At 37.2% G+C, this 17,621-nt stretch overlaps 1 protein-coding gene across 2 annotated transcripts in view; it reads left to right on the forward strand.

Annotated features, from left to right (window-relative positions):
* WDR11 (WD repeat domain 11) overlaps positions 1–17,621 on the forward strand; it is a 67,724-nt gene that overhangs the window by 554 nt on the left and 49,549 nt on the right. For both annotated transcript variants that reach the window (XR_002082689.2, XM_019459625.2), the window contains exons 2-9: positions 423–534; positions 5,788–5,941; positions 6,873–7,046; positions 9,072–9,258; positions 11,972–12,137; positions 12,565–12,679; positions 13,727–13,922; positions 14,219–14,322. Coding sequence is in view for 1 of the 2 variants with exons in the window: in XM_019459625.2 (XP_019315170.2) it covers positions 423–534; positions 5,788–5,941; positions 6,873–7,046; positions 9,072–9,258; positions 11,972–12,137; positions 12,565–12,679; positions 13,727–13,922; positions 14,219–14,322 (1,208 nt within the window). In the remaining variant the exon portion in view is untranslated. The remainder of the gene's footprint in view (positions 1–422; positions 535–5,787; positions 5,942–6,872; positions 7,047–9,071; positions 9,259–11,971; positions 12,138–12,564; positions 12,680–13,726; positions 13,923–14,218; positions 14,323–17,621) is intronic.

Genomic DNA, 17,621 nt, shown 5'->3' on the forward strand with positions numbered 1-17,621 from the left:
GCTTTGCCAGACGAGGCGCCTGTTTCCTTACCTGTCATCTCACCTTTACCTTTCCACTGTAAACCAGCACCGCAACTCCGACCGTGAACCCTGAGGCATAAAGCAAAATTCTGTACGGCACGTTAGCCAGAGGACTGAAACCTCCTGTCTGTCCAGTGTTGCCTTATACATGCTTACGGCTGTATACGCATGTCTCTTAGAAACTTTTTTTTATCCAAGTGCAAAACAAATGTCAACATTTTCAAGCTAGCTAGACGTTTTATTTAAATGAGATAAGGTAAAATACTGACCTTTATGCTTAAATAATAATTTTGTTAATGGTAGTATATATTAGATTTGCGATTTATTTTAGCACGTCTCTTGGCAAGAGAGAACTTAAGTCTTTGTTTTGTACTTAAGTTTTCATGTCACTGTTTTGTTAGGGGCTGGCAAGGTTTAATTGCTTATGGATGTCACTCGCTTGTAGTAGTGATCGATTCCAATACTGCTCAAACTCTTCAAGTTTTAGAAAAACATAAAGCTGATGTGGTCAAGGTAAGTCAAATTCCACTTTCACCCTATAACGTATTGTCTATTCAGAAGTTTTAAATACCACTAGATTCTCATCAAGTCATATATAAATGTTGTATGTATAACAGTATAAATGTTGAATAGCTTTTAAATATGATAATTTATCGGGGTATAAATGGCAATCCTAGATGAGCTTTTAGATACTAGCTCTTAGGTGATTTTGAAGCTAACAGTCAACACCAATTCTACCATTTACCAGAATACTTAGTATATGCCAAGATTTGAGCACTTAGCATATGCTAAGCATTTACAGATGAAAGCCCTCAAGCAATTCATTGTCTAATGAGGAACAATGAAAACACAAATACAGTTTGATAAGTGAACTCTGTGGAAAGACAAAGGAGCTACCTATCACCTAGTTTTGGGATCTGGGGAGAGTCACAAGTCTTTCCAGTTTAGGGACTGGTCAGCCGTCATTAGCAAGTGAGGAATTGGGGAAGAGGCACCCCAGGAAAAAGGAAGGATAGGCACAAAGGTAAGTAGGTGTGTAAAGATGGCTAAAAGTGGGGATACGCTTAAAGGGGTGATCGAAGAGGAGGCAGCCAGAGAAATTCATCCGTCCCGCAAGTGTTTCAAGGTTCTCACGGAATTAGGATTTTTAAGTAGTCAGTTGATAAGGTCCTATTGGCATCTTGGGAAAACTTACTCTGGCAGCAGTGCAGGATTTCTTGGAGAAAAGGCAAGATGGGGCAGGGAGATCGTTTAGGAGAGTTTTGCCATAATTTTAGCAGGAAATTCGAAGGGCCTAAGATTAAGCCAAGGCATGAAGGAGTCCTATTCAGGAGCCGCTTAAGAAGTAAACTTGATAGGGGTGCCTGGGTGGCTCAGTCGGTTTAAGAGTCTGACTCTTGATTTCAGCTCAGGTTATGATCTCAGGGTCGTGGGATTGAGCCCCGCGTGGGACTCTACATGAACGTGGAGCCTGCTTGGGATTTTCTTCCTCAAAAAAAAAAACAACAAAAAACTTGATAGCCTTTATAGTAGTCAGTTTAAGGAGAGTCGAAGCTATAGAATGATTCCAAGTTCTCTCTGAATAAGGGAATGATGTTGCTATGACCAGGTGAATAGGTATGAAATCAGTGAGTTAAATTTTCAGCATGCAAAGTCTCAGATGCCTGGTGCACTTGACTTTTGAATTCTAGTGACCTGAAATTTTGAGGGAGAGGATTAGAGCTAGAGGTTTGGGGGTTTGGGTTTGTTTGGTAATAGCTTTATTGAGATACTCCTACCATAAAATTCACCCATTTATGGTGTACAATATCCACGGTCTTTAATATGTTCATAGAATTGTGTAGCCATCGCTGCAGTTTCATCACTGAATAGAAACCCAGTACCTATTAGTGGCTGCCTCTGATCTTTCGTTTCCTCATCCCTAGGCATCCAGTAAAATAGTTTCTGTAGATTTGCCTATTCTAGACATTTCATATAAATGAAGGAATAACAATATGTGGACTTTTGTGCCTAGCTTCTTTCACCTCTCACTCAAGGTTCATCCATGTTTTAGCACGTTTCAGTGCTCCGTTCCTTTTTATTGCTGAAGAATATTCCACTCTGAGTATACCACATGTATTGATGGACATATGGGTATTTCCCACTTTTTAGGTATTAGGAATAATGCTGCTATGAACCTGTATGTACAAGTTTTCATGCAAACATGTGTTTTCATTTCTCTTGGGTGCATACTGGGGAGTGGAATTGCTGACTCATATGGTAGCTCTGTGTTTAACTTGTTTAGGAACTTCCAGACTATTTCTAAAGAGGCTGCACCATTTTACATTCCTATTAGCAGTATATGAGGATTCCAATTTCTCTACATCCTCAGCAATGTTGGTTTTTCTCTGTCCTTTTGATTGTAGCCATCCTCCTGGGTATGAAGTGGTTCTCATTGTGGTTTTGGTGTGCATCTCCCTAGTGACTAATGATGTTGGACATCTTTTCATCTTTTCGTGTGTTAATTGGCCATTTGTATATCTTCTTTGAGAAGTGTCTATTTTAGTCCTTTGCCCATTTTAAAACTGTATTATCTTCTTATGGAGTTATTAGAATTCTTTATATATTCTACATAGAAGTCTCTTAGGAGATATATGGTTAGTAAATATTTTCTCTCGTTCTGTAAGTTGTCTTTCACTTTCTTGATAGTGTCCCATAAAACATGAAAGTTTTTTTTTATTATTATTTTTTTAACGTTTATTCATTTTTTGAGAGACGGAGAATGAGCAGGGAAGGGGCAAAGAGAGGGAGACACAGAATCTGAAGCAGGCTCCAGGCTCTAAGCTGTCAGCACAGAGCCCAGTGCGGGGCTTGAACTCACGAACAAACTGGATCATGACCTGAACCGAAGTTGGACACTCAACCGATTGAGCCACCCAGGTGCCCCAAACATGAAAGTTTTTAATTTTGATGTCCAATATGTCCATTTTTTCTTGTTTTTTCTGTTGTTAAAATTTACACCTTTGTTTTCCTCTAAGAAATTCTAAAGTTTTAGCTCTTAGATATAGATTCATAATCCATTTTGAATTAGTTTTTATATATAATGTGAAGTAGGGAAAAATTCAGATGCCTTGTATCGTGCGATCTTGTTATTAAACTCTTTAGACCTAGTAGCTCTGGGGACACTTTTTACATAGTCATGTTATCTGCAGATAACAGTTTAGTTTTTTCATTGATAATCTATTATGTCTTCTATTTTTTTCTTGTCGTATTCATATTGCATTGGCTAGGACCTCTACTATAATGAATAGGAATGGTGAGAAAATACTCTTGTTCCTGAGCCCAGGGGGAGAGCATTCAGTCTTTCACCGTTAAGTCTGAGGTTAGGTACAGGGTTTTATTTTGAGAAAAATAGGTTCTCTCTCTCACCTACTCCCCAATCTTTTTGGCATTTCTGGAGTTTTCACTTCTTTGTGTGGATCCATGTTTCAGTCTGGTATTATACTCCCTTTGCTTGAAGAAATTCCTTCAAGTTCTTGAGGTATATGTCTAATATAGGATGATTCTCTTGGCTTTTATTTGTCTATAAAGGTATTTCATCAGTTTTTTTCTCTTATGATGCTTTAAAGATATTCCACTGTATGTGCAAACTCAAACACACAGCATTGCATAACTTCTGAGAGAAACTCTTATCTTTATTTCTCTACATGCAATGTATGTTTTCTCATTTGGCTGCCTTCAAGATTTTCTCCTTATCCTTAGTTTTAGCAGTTAGATTAGGATATATCTAGGTGATTTTAAACACACACACACACACACACACACACACACTGCTTGGCATTTACATAAATGGAATTCAAGCACTTAAATACATGCATACGGTCAATTCTTATCTATGATAGTTTTATTCTGTAAAGTTGATGCAAACGCTGACATTGGTGAATACTGAAATGTTGATTACTTCTAGAGGAAATAACAGGTTAGGTTCCTGTGAGCCTCCTGTCATAACATTTTCATCTACTGATCAGTATATAACCTTGTTTCATATGTGTTTTTGTTGATTCATTAACATTGAGCGCACAGCCAGCAGCACTAAAGCTCATGCCTGAACAGAGCTTATCTCGTGTTTTTTCCAGAAGGCACATCACAACTTCTTGGGCTTGGGACCACTAGATAGCACTTGGGCACTGTGCTTGGGGACCATTTTGAATTTGAACAGTGAAATCCTCAAGAAAAAGCACAAAACGTAAAAGACTCTTAACTATAGAGAACAAACAGAGGGTTGAAGGAGGGGTGGTGGGAGGGGGGGATGGGCTAAATGGGTAAGGGGCATTAGGGAAGACACTTGCTGGGATGAGCACTGGGTGTTATACAGAGGGGATGAATCCCTGGAATCTACTCCTGAAATCATTATATCACATATGCTAACTAACTTGGATGTAAATTAAAAAGTAAATAAATTAAAAAAAAAAAACACGCTTGTTTGCGTTATGAGAGCTGAAACAAGCACATTTTGTTTTATGTGGGAATTTTCACCCCTGTGCATGTGTCTGTGAATGACAGTGAAAGCCCTGCAAATACTGATTTTTTTAAATAAAAGCATCAATTTCAGTGAGGAGGCAAACTCACACAGCATCTGCAAATAATGAGTCCTGACTGTATACACACAAAAATATACACATAAATGCACATTCAGACATGTATGCTTGTACACATTTATACACATACGTTTTATTAAAAAAAATTCTGGCCTGAGGAAAAGATGTATTACAGTAGAATTTTAAGCCTTCTCAACACTAAACTTCAGGAAATGTTTTGTTGCCATCTTTTTTGTGAATGCTGTAGGAATTGGTTTCATACTTCCCTGCCTTAGCATTAGGCATAAACGTGTGTTTACGTATATATACACACAAGTATCTATATGCATATGTTTATGTATGTATATATTGGAAGATTCTGTGGCTTTTGGGTTCATTTATTAAACACATACTTGCTGAGCACTATCTTTGGCCCTGTGTTAAGGTCTGGGGATAGCAATATGACTGAGCCCTGTGTGATCCTGCCCAGTGGAGCTTACAATTCATGGGTTGGTGATATAGGTCAGAACAGGGTAAATAAAGCAATTACCAATTGTTGTTTGGAAAATCCTTTGAAGAAAACAAGCTGGATGCTGAGCTAGGACAGTGGAGAGATTGTGGCCTTGGAAGGCCATGGCTTCGGGCAAAATGAAGACCATATGTTTTATTCCTGTCTCTAACCATCGGTATTTAATGCTCAGGATTAACCTGATTTGTGCCAGAATTCTTGTGGTTTTTATTTTAAAAATTCTTCTCTTACGATGTTGCTTGAGGTATGAAGCATTCCTTTTTTTTTTTTTTTTTTTCAAAGAGGAAAAATTAACATTTTTTTCCCCAATTTTAGGAAAAAGACAGAGGTTTTTTGCTTGCTTTTATTTTTTCCTATTTTTTCCTCTGCAAGGCTTTGGTCTTTCTAAGTTGTCTCCTTTTAATTAGGAGAGGAGAATATGGAAAACCATTCTACTTAGCAGTTTAGGATTTCAGATGTCTTGTCATGATTAGATCTTATGATTGTAATGCAACTTAAAAAGCATCACAAATAATAAGTCTGATTTTTGAGACAGAAACCAGTTTCCTGTTTATGCTTTCTAAATATTTTTGTAACATAAGTGCAGACTGTAGTTGGGGTTCTGGTTGATGTTCTATGAAAATTGTGTTTAGTTTCATCCAGTACAAGTATTTACTTGATTTGATTTCTTCTTGATACTAGGTTAAATGGGCCAGGGAAAATTATCACCATAACATTGGCTCACCATATTCCTTGCGCTTAGCTTCTGCTGATGTCAATGGAAAGATCATCGTTTGGGATGTAGCAGCGGGAGTAGCTCAGTGTGAGATCCAAGAGCATGCCAAACCTATTCAGGGTGAGGAAAGTCTGTGCTCCGCTAAGTGTTTGTGTTAATACACTTACTCTTAGAATGGTTTTTCCCCCTTTAATTTCATCACTTCCCAGTTAACGCTTGATTGTGTTTAGTCTGTTCTATTGACCTGAATCTAGCTTTCTTTTCCTTATCAGTGTATTTCTGTACGTTTCCTCAAATCTCAGCTGATCTGTGCTTCTGTAAATTGTGCTGGTTTTAACATTGACTTCAGTCAAGCATGATGAGAAAAATGAAGCTGCTATAAACAATATTATAATCTAAGCTATAACAGACGTAAACTTGGCTGAACTGCTGTTTTGAATTAGCCCTCAGTGCTTACTTTCTATTAATAGAGATGATCCACATTTTATTTTCATTTGCCTATAGATCATTTGTTTGTGTATGTTACTGACTTAAAACCAATATGGTATTCTTTAGATTCCAGGCTTTGACTGAGTGGCTTTCCTGACTGAATGAATTTTTTAAAAATTCATTTAAAAATGTTTTGTCGAGTGTTTTGTACTAGGTGCTGAACTAGATGTTTATTGTTTATTATTGTGAGAATAAACCTGAAACTCTGCAAAGTTCTGTTAAGTAATTCCACAAAAATGTTAGGAGAATATGACCTTGATCATGGCCAGCACAGTCTAAGACACAAAGTTTTAAGTAATGACTAGTGAAAACTGTCTTGTATTTTCTTTGAAGTAATTTGAAAATGTTGACCTTGAGGTTCTACTGTCCAGACAGCTCATTTTTATATAAAATTGCACTTTTTCTGTTCATTCTTCGCATAAATACCCATATATGCAACATAGGGAGAAGGGAAGTTGGGATTTTAAGGATTATGAAAAACAGAACAAAGTAAATGTCAAGAATACATTAGCCAAGAGTTCTGAAGTGATTTCTGAATTTTGCCTTTATCCGGTCTTTACAGATGTTCAGTGGTTGTGGAATCAAGATGCTTCCCGAGACTTACTACTTGCTATCCATCCACCAAATTATATTGTGCTTTGGAACGCAGATACCGGCACCAAACTGTGGAAGAAGAGCTATGCAGATAACATTCTTTCTTTTTCTTTTGACCCTTTTGATCCCTCACATTTAACTTGTGAGTAATAGTCTCTGGTGGAAAATGAGTTCTTCGTAATATAGTTAATACTATATACATAAAATATGCACAACCCGCATCGTACATCTATAAAGTGAAAACAACTGAGCCAAGCGGAGAAGTCCATATATCTTCAGCTCCTAATACAGACACTAAATCATAATCCCGTATCATTTGCAAGTATTTTGATGGTTAGAAATTTAAATCAGCAAGCTGTACCTTCACTGTGTTGAATTCGTAAATAGAATTAGATTAGCCAGGGAGAGGGAGTTGCTGGGCTATGCTAATTCAGGCTTAATTAAATTTGTTTTTCTAGGAACATTTAAAGAACCTGAGTCAAGAGTTTCATTTAGTATGTGGCCAAATTCAGTTCCTCTTTTAAAAAAACCGTTTAAATTCATGCCGTGTGTCTTGAGTGCCATAAACAGACGCATGTGAGGAACAGAATAAGCCCAAGGGGATTTTTTCTTGCAGAGGTTGTTTTTGCCAGTGCGCTTTTGATAATTCACTGAGCTGCTGATGTAAAAACTAGAGTTGTTGTCAGACATGTATTTTTGTAACTAAATGATTTAGGAGAGATTCCTTATTCAGTATCTGACAGGTATTTCTTGAGCTATCACTACATGCCAGGCGTAAAGGAAATGAAGGGGAAGGGGGGGTGGGATGGGCAGGTTGTCAGATTAGACAAAGTGGTCAGAATAGACTTCATTTTGATATTTGATCAAAAACTGGAGAGGTAAGGGAATTAGCTGCGGTAAAGAATGTTTTCCCTGAATTTGAATGACTCGGAGTTGTGACTTTTATCTACCGGCGTGTGTTCTTACTGAGTGTATATTTGTGTGTTGGAGAAGGAAGAGAAGGGTGTACAAACAGAAACCAAAATGGGCAGTGTGGCCGTGGAGCTCCAGTAGTGTGTGGTTAGGCTTTGCCTGTTTCTATCTGTGTATATGATCTTGTGCCTACACGAACTCTGCCTGGTTTGTGTGGTGCCGTGGGGACGCAGGGGTGGGCTGCGTTAGCTGGTCGACTCGGGGAGGGAGGGCATCATAAAAATGGGGAATGAATGAGACCTTGGAAAGTGAGTTCTGTCATCTGAAAAGGAGATAAGGCCTCAGGCTAACTTACTGCATCTCTGTAATTTGGTTGATAAAAGCACTGTATATTTCAAAGCTTTAGTTCACCCAACATCTTTGATTTACTCCTATTGAATGTGCTAAGGCTGTCATAACTCTTGAATACTTCTTTGCTCTCTGTGCTTAAGGCAGCCTCACTGCAGGAAGCCAGGGTAGACAACATTTCTCTGTTCAGATATCCTTGTAACGGCCCCAGTTTTGGAGGGAGATTATTTTTCAGTCATAAAAAGGCATAATTTGTGTTGGTAAATGTGGTGCTGCCTTCTTGAATACTTCTGTTTCCTGTACATTCATTTAGTAAGCCATTGTTGGCACTCTATTTTTACTCTAGACATAAAGAGAAAAAGAATACTCTTTCATATTTCCTGAGGTTCAGTCCGATGCTCCAGAAGAAAAAGGAAATATATTTAGATTGAGTAGCTCATGATAATCATAAAAAATTAATAACACATCAAATATTTGAACTTAGCTACGTGTGATATGTAGAGTCTCCTATATATGGGATTTTTTTTTCGTCTGTGAATTTTATATTCTGAAAAGTCTTTGGATTTTGAAGTTAACGGATATAATGAAGAAAGGTTTTTAATGAAAGTCCGTGCACTGAATTTATTTGGAAGAACAAACATTTGTTCTTTCTGCCGGCAACCGTCTGGTATCGTTTTAATATAAAACATTAATTTAAAACACTGAGCTTGGAGGCCTCCGATGAATTGTAATGGACCACCTGTTTGACTTCAACTTGGAGAACATTCCAGTTATGTTATGACTACATTACACTGCCAGTTCTATATTACTAAAATTACCATTACCTTGCTTTCAGACTTGTATTGGAATAAAACTCTGCGCTAAACTTGATTAAACTTTAATCAGAGTTTTGCTTCTCTCAATATAGTACTCACCAGCGAGGGTATTGTATTCATCTCAGACTTCTCTCCAGCCAAGCCTCCCTCGGGCCCTGGGAAAAAAGTTTACATATCCAGCCCACACTCCAGTCCAGCTCATAACAAGCTGGCTGCAGCCACAGGGGCCAAGAAGGCTCTTAATAAAGTAAAAATCTTAATTACTCAAGAGAAACCTAGGTAAGTTACAAGTGTAAAACTAATAACCTTCATCTATTCACCGTTTATCTGCCATCCATTCATGCAGCATCATTTTTGAAGATGTGCTTATACTGGTTTTCTCCTTTACCTCCCCCTTTCTTATTTCTGGTTTTGAATTTACAGGAGGAGAATGTTCTGTCTCTTCCCCAAAGAGGAGATTCTGCATTAAACACGGTTCCTTCACTTCTATTCATTGTGCTAACCTCTCCCCCGCTAATTTTTACAGATCACAGTTTTTGACTTCAGTTTTTTTTATCTCTGAAAGTATAAGATGAAGATTTTAAAGTTGGCTGTTGAGTACATTAAAAATTTGGGGGAAAAAGCTGGATTTTCATTTTAAATATATTTTCCTGACTTAAATGCCGTGCAGTCTCATTAGCTGCTAAAATACGTGTGTTTCTTGGGGCGCCTGGGTGGCTCAGTCGGTTGAGCGTCCGACTTCAGCTCAGGTCACGATCTCACGGTTCGTGAGTTCGAGCCCCGCGTCAGGCTCTGGGCTGATGGCTCAGAGCCTGGAGCCTGCTTCCAATTCTGTGTCTCCCTCTCTCTCTGCCCCTCCCCCATTCATGCTCTGTCTCTCTCTGTCTCAAAAATAAATAAACATTAAAATACGTGTGTTTCTCTTATACATGTGAAGATGTTTCCTATACTGGTAAAGGGCCAGGATTCTAGGGAACAGTGACTCAGAAAATTCTTTAATGTTGCTCAGATTTCAGTCTCCCAATCTCTAAAACAGTGTTCTAAAGGATTTTAGATGGTCGTTGTAAGGATTAATAGATACAGTAACTTAATAGATACAGTAACTTAAGTACTTAATGTAGTGGCTGATACTTAGCAAGCATTTATTTGGTAAATGCTACCTGTTGTTTATCTCAGAAATTGGAACGGAATAAAATTTTATTTTAAGTAGCTAATTTTATGCATTAGAAATAGATTTTAGTCCTTTTTTTCCCTAGAGAGCTATGATTGTTCTTATATTTTTATTGCTTTGGCAGTTTTTTGGCATTCATTTTAACAAGGCTCTTATTTTTAATGTGCTAAAATTATTCTCTCTAGATTTTATGGTTAATTACCTGAAAAAATATGTGGTAAAATACAAATAGCTCTACAAATACATTCTGAATTTATATATAAGTATCATTTTTATGTATTCAGCCATAGGCTGATTACGTTCACTAATTTATCCCCCACCCTGTGCTGAAATAATTTAAGATTGTTCCTTAAATGCCTTAAGAGAATTTTCTATTTTTTTTTTTTTTTTTGATTCTGTGTTGTAAATACATCTTTTGAAGTCTGAATTGTTTTATGTTATGATTTGGGGAAATGGATTCCTAGTCCCTTCGAATAGAACCACTCCAGGTGCATTCACATCCATCATTACATATCCAACTACAGTTCTGGGCAGCATTACGGTGCCTATTTTATAAGTGAGGAAATTGAGTTCCACATTGTTTGAAATATGTTCCTCAAGCTTGCCCAACTAGGAAATGGCAGAGCCAGGATTTTAATGCAAGCTCTGTCCCTCTTCTAGTCCTCTAGTCTAACTTTATTTTAATTTGAAACATTTTAATCATTATAGAAAAGGAAAATAGCACATAATTATATGTTTATTCCTATTTAAATATGTTTAATATGAAAAGTTGTGATTAAATATATGCAAGTCACGACTAAAATGATTCTTGAGTCTCTTGAACAGTCTTCTGCAATCGTTATATAGTTTTATTAATTTTATTTACACAGAAGAAAATGCTGTGATAAGTGAATATGATGCCCTACTTTGTTTCAAAACAGATTTAAGACCACTTAAAAGTGAATGAAGGCAGAGGGGAAGTGACTTGCCCAAGGCCGTACAGATAGTTCATTGACTCCTGATCCAGGGGCCCTAATTGGCTGAATTATTTTTGTTTTGATGCTGAGTCTTGATTTCAGCAGTTTGGTACCTTTTTTTTTTTTTTTTTTTTTTTTTTTTTAAATATTTGAGAGAGAGCACACGAGCTGGGGGGAGAGGAGAGAATCCCAAGCAGGCTTCACTCTCAGCGCGGGGCCCAACGTGGGGCCCTAGCCCATGGACCGTGAGATCATGATCTGAGCCAAAGAGTCGGATGCTTAACTGACTGAGCCACCCAGGTGCCCCTGTTTGGTACTTCTAATTGCAAAATAAAAATAAAACTACTGGGGCGGCTGGGTGGCTTAGTCGGTTGAGCATCTGACTCAATTTCGGCTCAGGTTGTGATCCCAGAGTTGTGGGATCGAGCCCTGCGTTGTGCTCCACACTGAGCATGGAGCCTGCTTGGGATTCTCTTCCCCTTCTCTGCCCCTCTCCCCTCACTCATGCTCTCTTTCTCTCTAAAGTAAACAAAATTTAAAACTTTTAAATAAGTGAATAAAACTCTCTTATGAATGCCAGTACAGTTTTGTCACCTACCGTCTTACAGACGTCGTACTTTAAATTTCTCAGAAATTTAGAAATGTCTCTAATCTATGCAATATTGTTGTCATAAATTTGAATTTTGGCACGTAGTAGAGAAATAATTTTAGATGCTAGTCCCTGTTGGTCATTTCAGGAAACAGTTGTACATTCACATTGACAGTTCTGTGGAAAGGACAAAATTCAGTATTTTATTAGCTTTTTTGATATGAATAAAGTCTTTGACTCATTTCTTGATGCCTAAAATACATTTACTTTTTTCAGTGCTGAATTTATAACTCTCAATGACTGCCTTCAGTTGGCATATCTGCCTTCCAAAAGAAATCACATGTTGTTACTCTATCCTCGAGAGATTTTAATCCTTGACCTTGAGGTGAATCAAACAGTGGGTGTGATTGCAATAGAACGAACGGGAGTTCCATTTCTGCAGGTATCTGTGATTTATAAATTACATCCCCAAAAGTTGATTATGAATGTTATAGAAAGAAAAAACATAATCGTAGAAATGTCCTTAGTTCCACCTTTTCTTTTCTGTTTATTTAGAAATTAACAATGTTGTCGTATATTCCGATTTTTCTACACTTTCAGTTGGTTTGATTTACCCTAGAAATTCTTCTGACTGGTCTGGAGCTAAGTATTGAACTATTTAAGTTACCTAGACAAAGACAAATTTTTTATGTATATAAGTGGAGTTTTTGAATGTTCATTTAGTTTAAGGCTTGGAGATTATGTGTGTATTTTTGTTTTCCTTTTATTTTTTTTTTTGCCCATATTCTCTAAATATGAGTTCTGAGCTTCCCAGTATATACTCTTTAATCTATTGTGTTTTTAAAAATGATTATATTATCTATTTAAAGGTAATACCCTGCTTTCAACGAGATGGTTTATTTTGCCTACATGAAAATGGTTGCATAACTTTACGTGTTCGAAGATCTTATAACAGCATTTTTACCACTTCAAATGAGGAGCCAGGTGAGTTTATATCTCAGAATAATATTAATGTATTTTTCTTTAGAATTTCATAAACCTTCATGTATTAGATACCAGCCAAGGCATAGAGTTAATGGTAATCCTGGCCTTGAGAAGTAGAATATGGTTGTGCCCTGGATCGGGCTCCACACTGACAACACAGAACCTGCTTGGGATTCTCTGTCTGTCTCTCTGTCTGTCTCTCTCTCTCTCTCTCTCTCTCTCTCTCTCTCTCTCTGTGCCCCTCTCCCATTCATGCTGTCTCTGTCTCTCTCGAAATAAATAAACTTAAACTTAAAAAAAAAAATAGAATATGGTCATAATATGAGGCATAAAAAAGCACAAGCCCAAGATTCATCTCTTGGTGTTACAATAGTGTTCGTCCTACACAGCAAAGAAAGTAATGATTTGTAATTCCTTCTCAGTTGTATCCATGAGCCAAGTAGGTATTATCTTTGTGAATTTTTCTTCAGCACAAGTAGACCCAGTAAAATACCTTTGTTATTATACTCCCTGACTTCACCTCTGCTTTAGGAATTTCCATTGTAAAATGACATAGGTTAATAAGTCACCAGGGTACTCAGTTGTCATTTTCAGTCTTCTCCTGGAGAATGAAAGCGGTGTTTTGTAAAGTGATGTACTACATAAAGGCAAAGGTGACTTTCACATCTTTTGTAGAGAGCCATTATTTTCAGGCTCATTATATAGACCACTGTAAATTATGATGCTCTATAGTGTACTGTACATTACTTAATCATATCACTGTTGATCCTTTTTCAAAGTTATTTTCGTTTTTAAAAATATTAAAAAACAAGCCATACTGATTATAGTTTTTATTTTGGAAATTAAATTTGGCGTAGACCGTCATTAAATGAATTATATTTGTATTCTGAAATTAATAGTAATTGTAAAGGGAGAAGGCATGTGTGACAGACTCTGCACTAGTGAAGGAATGATGTTCTTTTTAGTTGAGGTTTGATTTGAACTAAATAGTAGTGATACTGCTGCGGTTGTTTTCTGCCATTTAAAAGAAAACAATACTGTGTTAAGATCCAGATCCTGTCCAGGAACTTACCTATGATCTACGAAGCCAATGCGATGCCATCAGGGTGACAAAAACCGTGCGTCCCTTCAGTATGGTGTGTTGTCCTGTCAATGAGAATGCAGCTGCCCTCGTTGTGAGTGACGGCAGGGTCATGATATGGGAGCTGAAGTCTGCTGTTTGTAACCGAAGCTCACGGAACAGGTAAATGAATCAACGGGATCATTTTCTGGTTTGTTTCCTCTTTTTAAAAGATTACCAGAATCATATGAAAATAGCAGGGACTTTTTTTCCTTCAGAAAATATTTTTAAAGTGAGAATTCAGACTTTAGATTATCAGGGAATTGTGTAAATCTGCCAGGGAAATTTGCCTGTGGGTAAGATGAATAGGTACCGTAAAAGTGGGTAGAATGCCATGATCCGAAATTGGTAATTTGAGTTACTGAAATGTGACGTCGGTTTTAAATATGTGAAATCATGTAATTGTTATGTCTTTGCAGTAGTTCTGGTGTGTCACCTTTATATTCACCAGTGTCTTTCTGTGGAATTCCTGTAGGAGTGCTACAGAATAAACTCCCAGACCTCTCCTTAGACAACATGATTGGTAAGCTATTTTCTTTCCTCTAACGTTTAGGTTAGGTATTCTTCTTGAAGGGCAAAATTAATAGTCTCTGGTTTGCAATTATTATAAAGTCAAAGTTAATACTTGAGAAAACTAAAATGTGGAATCATTCTTCCCTCAATAAATCCGAGAGTATGAAATATTTAAGCATAAAAGCCTAGATGAGCATTACAGTTATTAGAATTAGAAAATGTTCATTCATGAGAGATTCTGATTTAAATGAAGGGGATGACATTAGGCCTCCGAATACCAGATGTAGTCTGTGCTGAGTCCTGCCCTACCTCCCCAGGGCCTTCATGCTGGCTCGTCCCTTCACTCTGAACACATGCTTTCTTTCTCTCCCTTTCTGCTACTCCTGATTCAAGATTCAGCTCGAGTGTTGCTTTCTTTAGTCTCCCTAGCCTGACCTAAATGGTCTTCATTTGTGGTCCCTAACAGTGGTCAGTTGATTGTAGTGATTTTGTTTCCTCCAGTAAATTATAAACTCTGTAAGTTTGGGTCAGTGTTTGATTCCACTTTGTATCTCGAGCATTCAGCAAAGAGCCTTGTACATTCAAGATGTGCAGTATACATTGTTGAAGGGACAAAGTGAGCAGTTTTAGAAAAAGGTTATTTCAAACATTTTGATGTACATTTTAAAATTTTCATGTTGGGGATTCTTTCAACAAATATTTAATTACAGATAACATATTGTTTCAGAGTTATTTAAGTATTATAGGGTCAGTATATACTAAAGGCAGAATGACGATTTATGATTTCAAATATTGTACAACTAGAAATTGTAAATATGCCAAAGAGTTTTGATGTCTAATTCTTTGAAAATTATGGCTCTGGCTCATAAAGGATTTTCTGTACCGTTATTCATAAAGTTGATATTGTTTAGTAGGTTTTTTTTTTTAATGCTGAAGATGATTATGCTAGAAAGAACATTACCATATTAATCTTCAAAAAAAATTTTTTTTCAACATTTATTTATTTTTGAGAGAGAGAGAGGGACAGAGCACGAGCAGCAGAACCCACGGACCATCAGATCATGACCTGAGCTGGGTGTCAGATGCTTAACCAACTGAGCTACCCAGGCCCTCCTCCTTTATTAATCTTTTTAATCAGAGATGACATTTGGGGCACCTGAGTGGCTCAGTTGGTTAAGCATCTGACACCCAGCTCAGGTCATGATCTCACGGTCTGTGGGTTCGAGCCCCACGTTGGGCTCTGTGCTGACAGCTGGGAGCCTGGAGCCTGCTTCGGATTTTGTGTCTCGCTCTCTCTCTGCCCCTCCCCCACTTCTGCTCTGTCTCTCAAAAATGAATAAAAGTTTAAAAAAAAATTTTCTTTTTAAATCAGAGATGACATTTATTGGTGCTGTGCTAAATGCCCTGCATGTTACCTTAATAACCCTGCAAGGTGGGTAATACTATTATTATTTCTATTTTATGTAAGTGGGAACTGAGACCCAGAGAAATTTAAAAAACTTGTCCCAAACCACACAGCCAGTAAGTGGAAAAGCCCCCATGTGAGCCCAGTCACCCAGTCTGGAATCTGCTCCTTGGCCGTGACCTCCAGTCCTGGCTGCTCTACTGTGATCTTAGGCAAGACCTGACTTCTCCAGGTCTTGCTTTTCTCACGATTCTTCCCACTTGCAAAATCCTTTTGCTCAATGGCACTAACGTGTATATTTAAAATTCTTTCTCCTCATCTTCCAAACATAATCCATATGAGGAAGTTTAGACACATACTTGTTTTGCAGAATTCATTTTGTCAGTAACACAGTTTGCTGAGTTAATTGACCTTGTCTTCACTTAATATAAAATATTAAAGTGAGAAGAATTATAAACACTCATGCATAGAACTAATCAGGAATATGAAGCCCACAGGAGGCTGAAATTTCATGCTGTTTAGGTATCTAAGTGATATAAATTACATTTTTTTAAGAGACAAAAGGATACGGATTGTATACAATTCCTGACAATGTAGTTGATTTAAAAGCATTAAATAAATAAAGCTTTGTTACTTGAAAACATTTTAATTAAAACTTTTAATTAAACTTTTAATTTGAAATTCACTATGTCCTTAGTGATAATTGAAAGCAATTCATTTAAATACAGAGGCCTGATTTATATTCATTGGGTAAAGCCTGCTGCTTTTTAAGACCTAATCTGCCCTACCTTGTGAATTGCCTCTATGGGAGAAGTTTGAAGAAAAATATGGCCATTCTCAGAAGTCAACTCCAAGCTACAGAGGGTTGGTAAACATGGTACCTATATGTTGAACTTCACATTCCTTTAGACTCTGTTTTTTGTTACCAAAGGCTGATACCAATTGTATCACTGATCTTAAGGGATCATTTTATTTGGATTAAATTGATGGCCATTTTTCCTGTACGTCTTACGAATTTTAAAGTGTCGCTTTATTAAAACGACTTTATAGCTTCAGAAAGTTATAGTCAACATTCAGAGTCCCATCATCCACTTACAGTAATTATTTACATTTTCCCCTTTCACAGTGCATGTGTGGTGTGTGCATACATATGTATATGTATGTGTCTACACACACCCACACTCATGTATCCTTTACTATGTGTTCTTGACGACTATGTCCCGATATTCAGTAGTGGTTTATAGGAAGAAAATTTGTATATTATACTCTTTTTAGTGAGTGGTCTTGATTTTGTTGTACTCTTCATATTCACGTTTTGTTAAAATGGTTTTACCGAATCTTTTTAGTTTGAGACTTAATAACCTAAGTATAAATGCTATATCTGAAAATAATGCCCATCTAACTGTCAACCATGACAGTTTACACATTATTTATACCATATATTAACATATATTCTCATGTTTGTATGTAACATATATAACTTATTTATATATGTTATTTTATGTTTATATATGAAGTATTTAATTATAAGGCTTAAATTTTATAATTACATTGACACACTGAGATTTCCCATTAGAAATCTAGATGGGTTCTTTGAACCTGCAGTTGGCGATTACTATTTTATGTATACTTGAGCAAGTGCATCAGTTTGAAAAGCAACCCTTTAAAAAGGCAGGCGGGGGGCGCCTGGGTGGCTCAGTCGGTTGGGCGTCCGACTTCGGCTCAGGTCATGATCTCATGGTTTGTGGGTTCGAGCCCCGCGTCGGGCTCTGTGCTGACAGCTCGGAGCCTGGAGCCTGTTTCGGATTCTGTCTCCCCCTCTCTGTGCCCCTCCCCTGCTCCTGCTCTGTCTCTGTCTCTCTCAAAAAATAAATAAACATTAAAAAAAAATTTTAAAAAGGCAG

Source organism: Panthera pardus, unplaced genomic scaffold (genome assembly GCF_024362965.1).
Source record: "Panthera pardus isolate Hobbes unplaced genomic scaffold, ASM2436296v1 HiC_scaffold_22, whole genome shotgun sequence".
Taxonomy (NCBI): domain Eukaryota; kingdom Metazoa; phylum Chordata; class Mammalia; order Carnivora; family Felidae; genus Panthera; species Panthera pardus.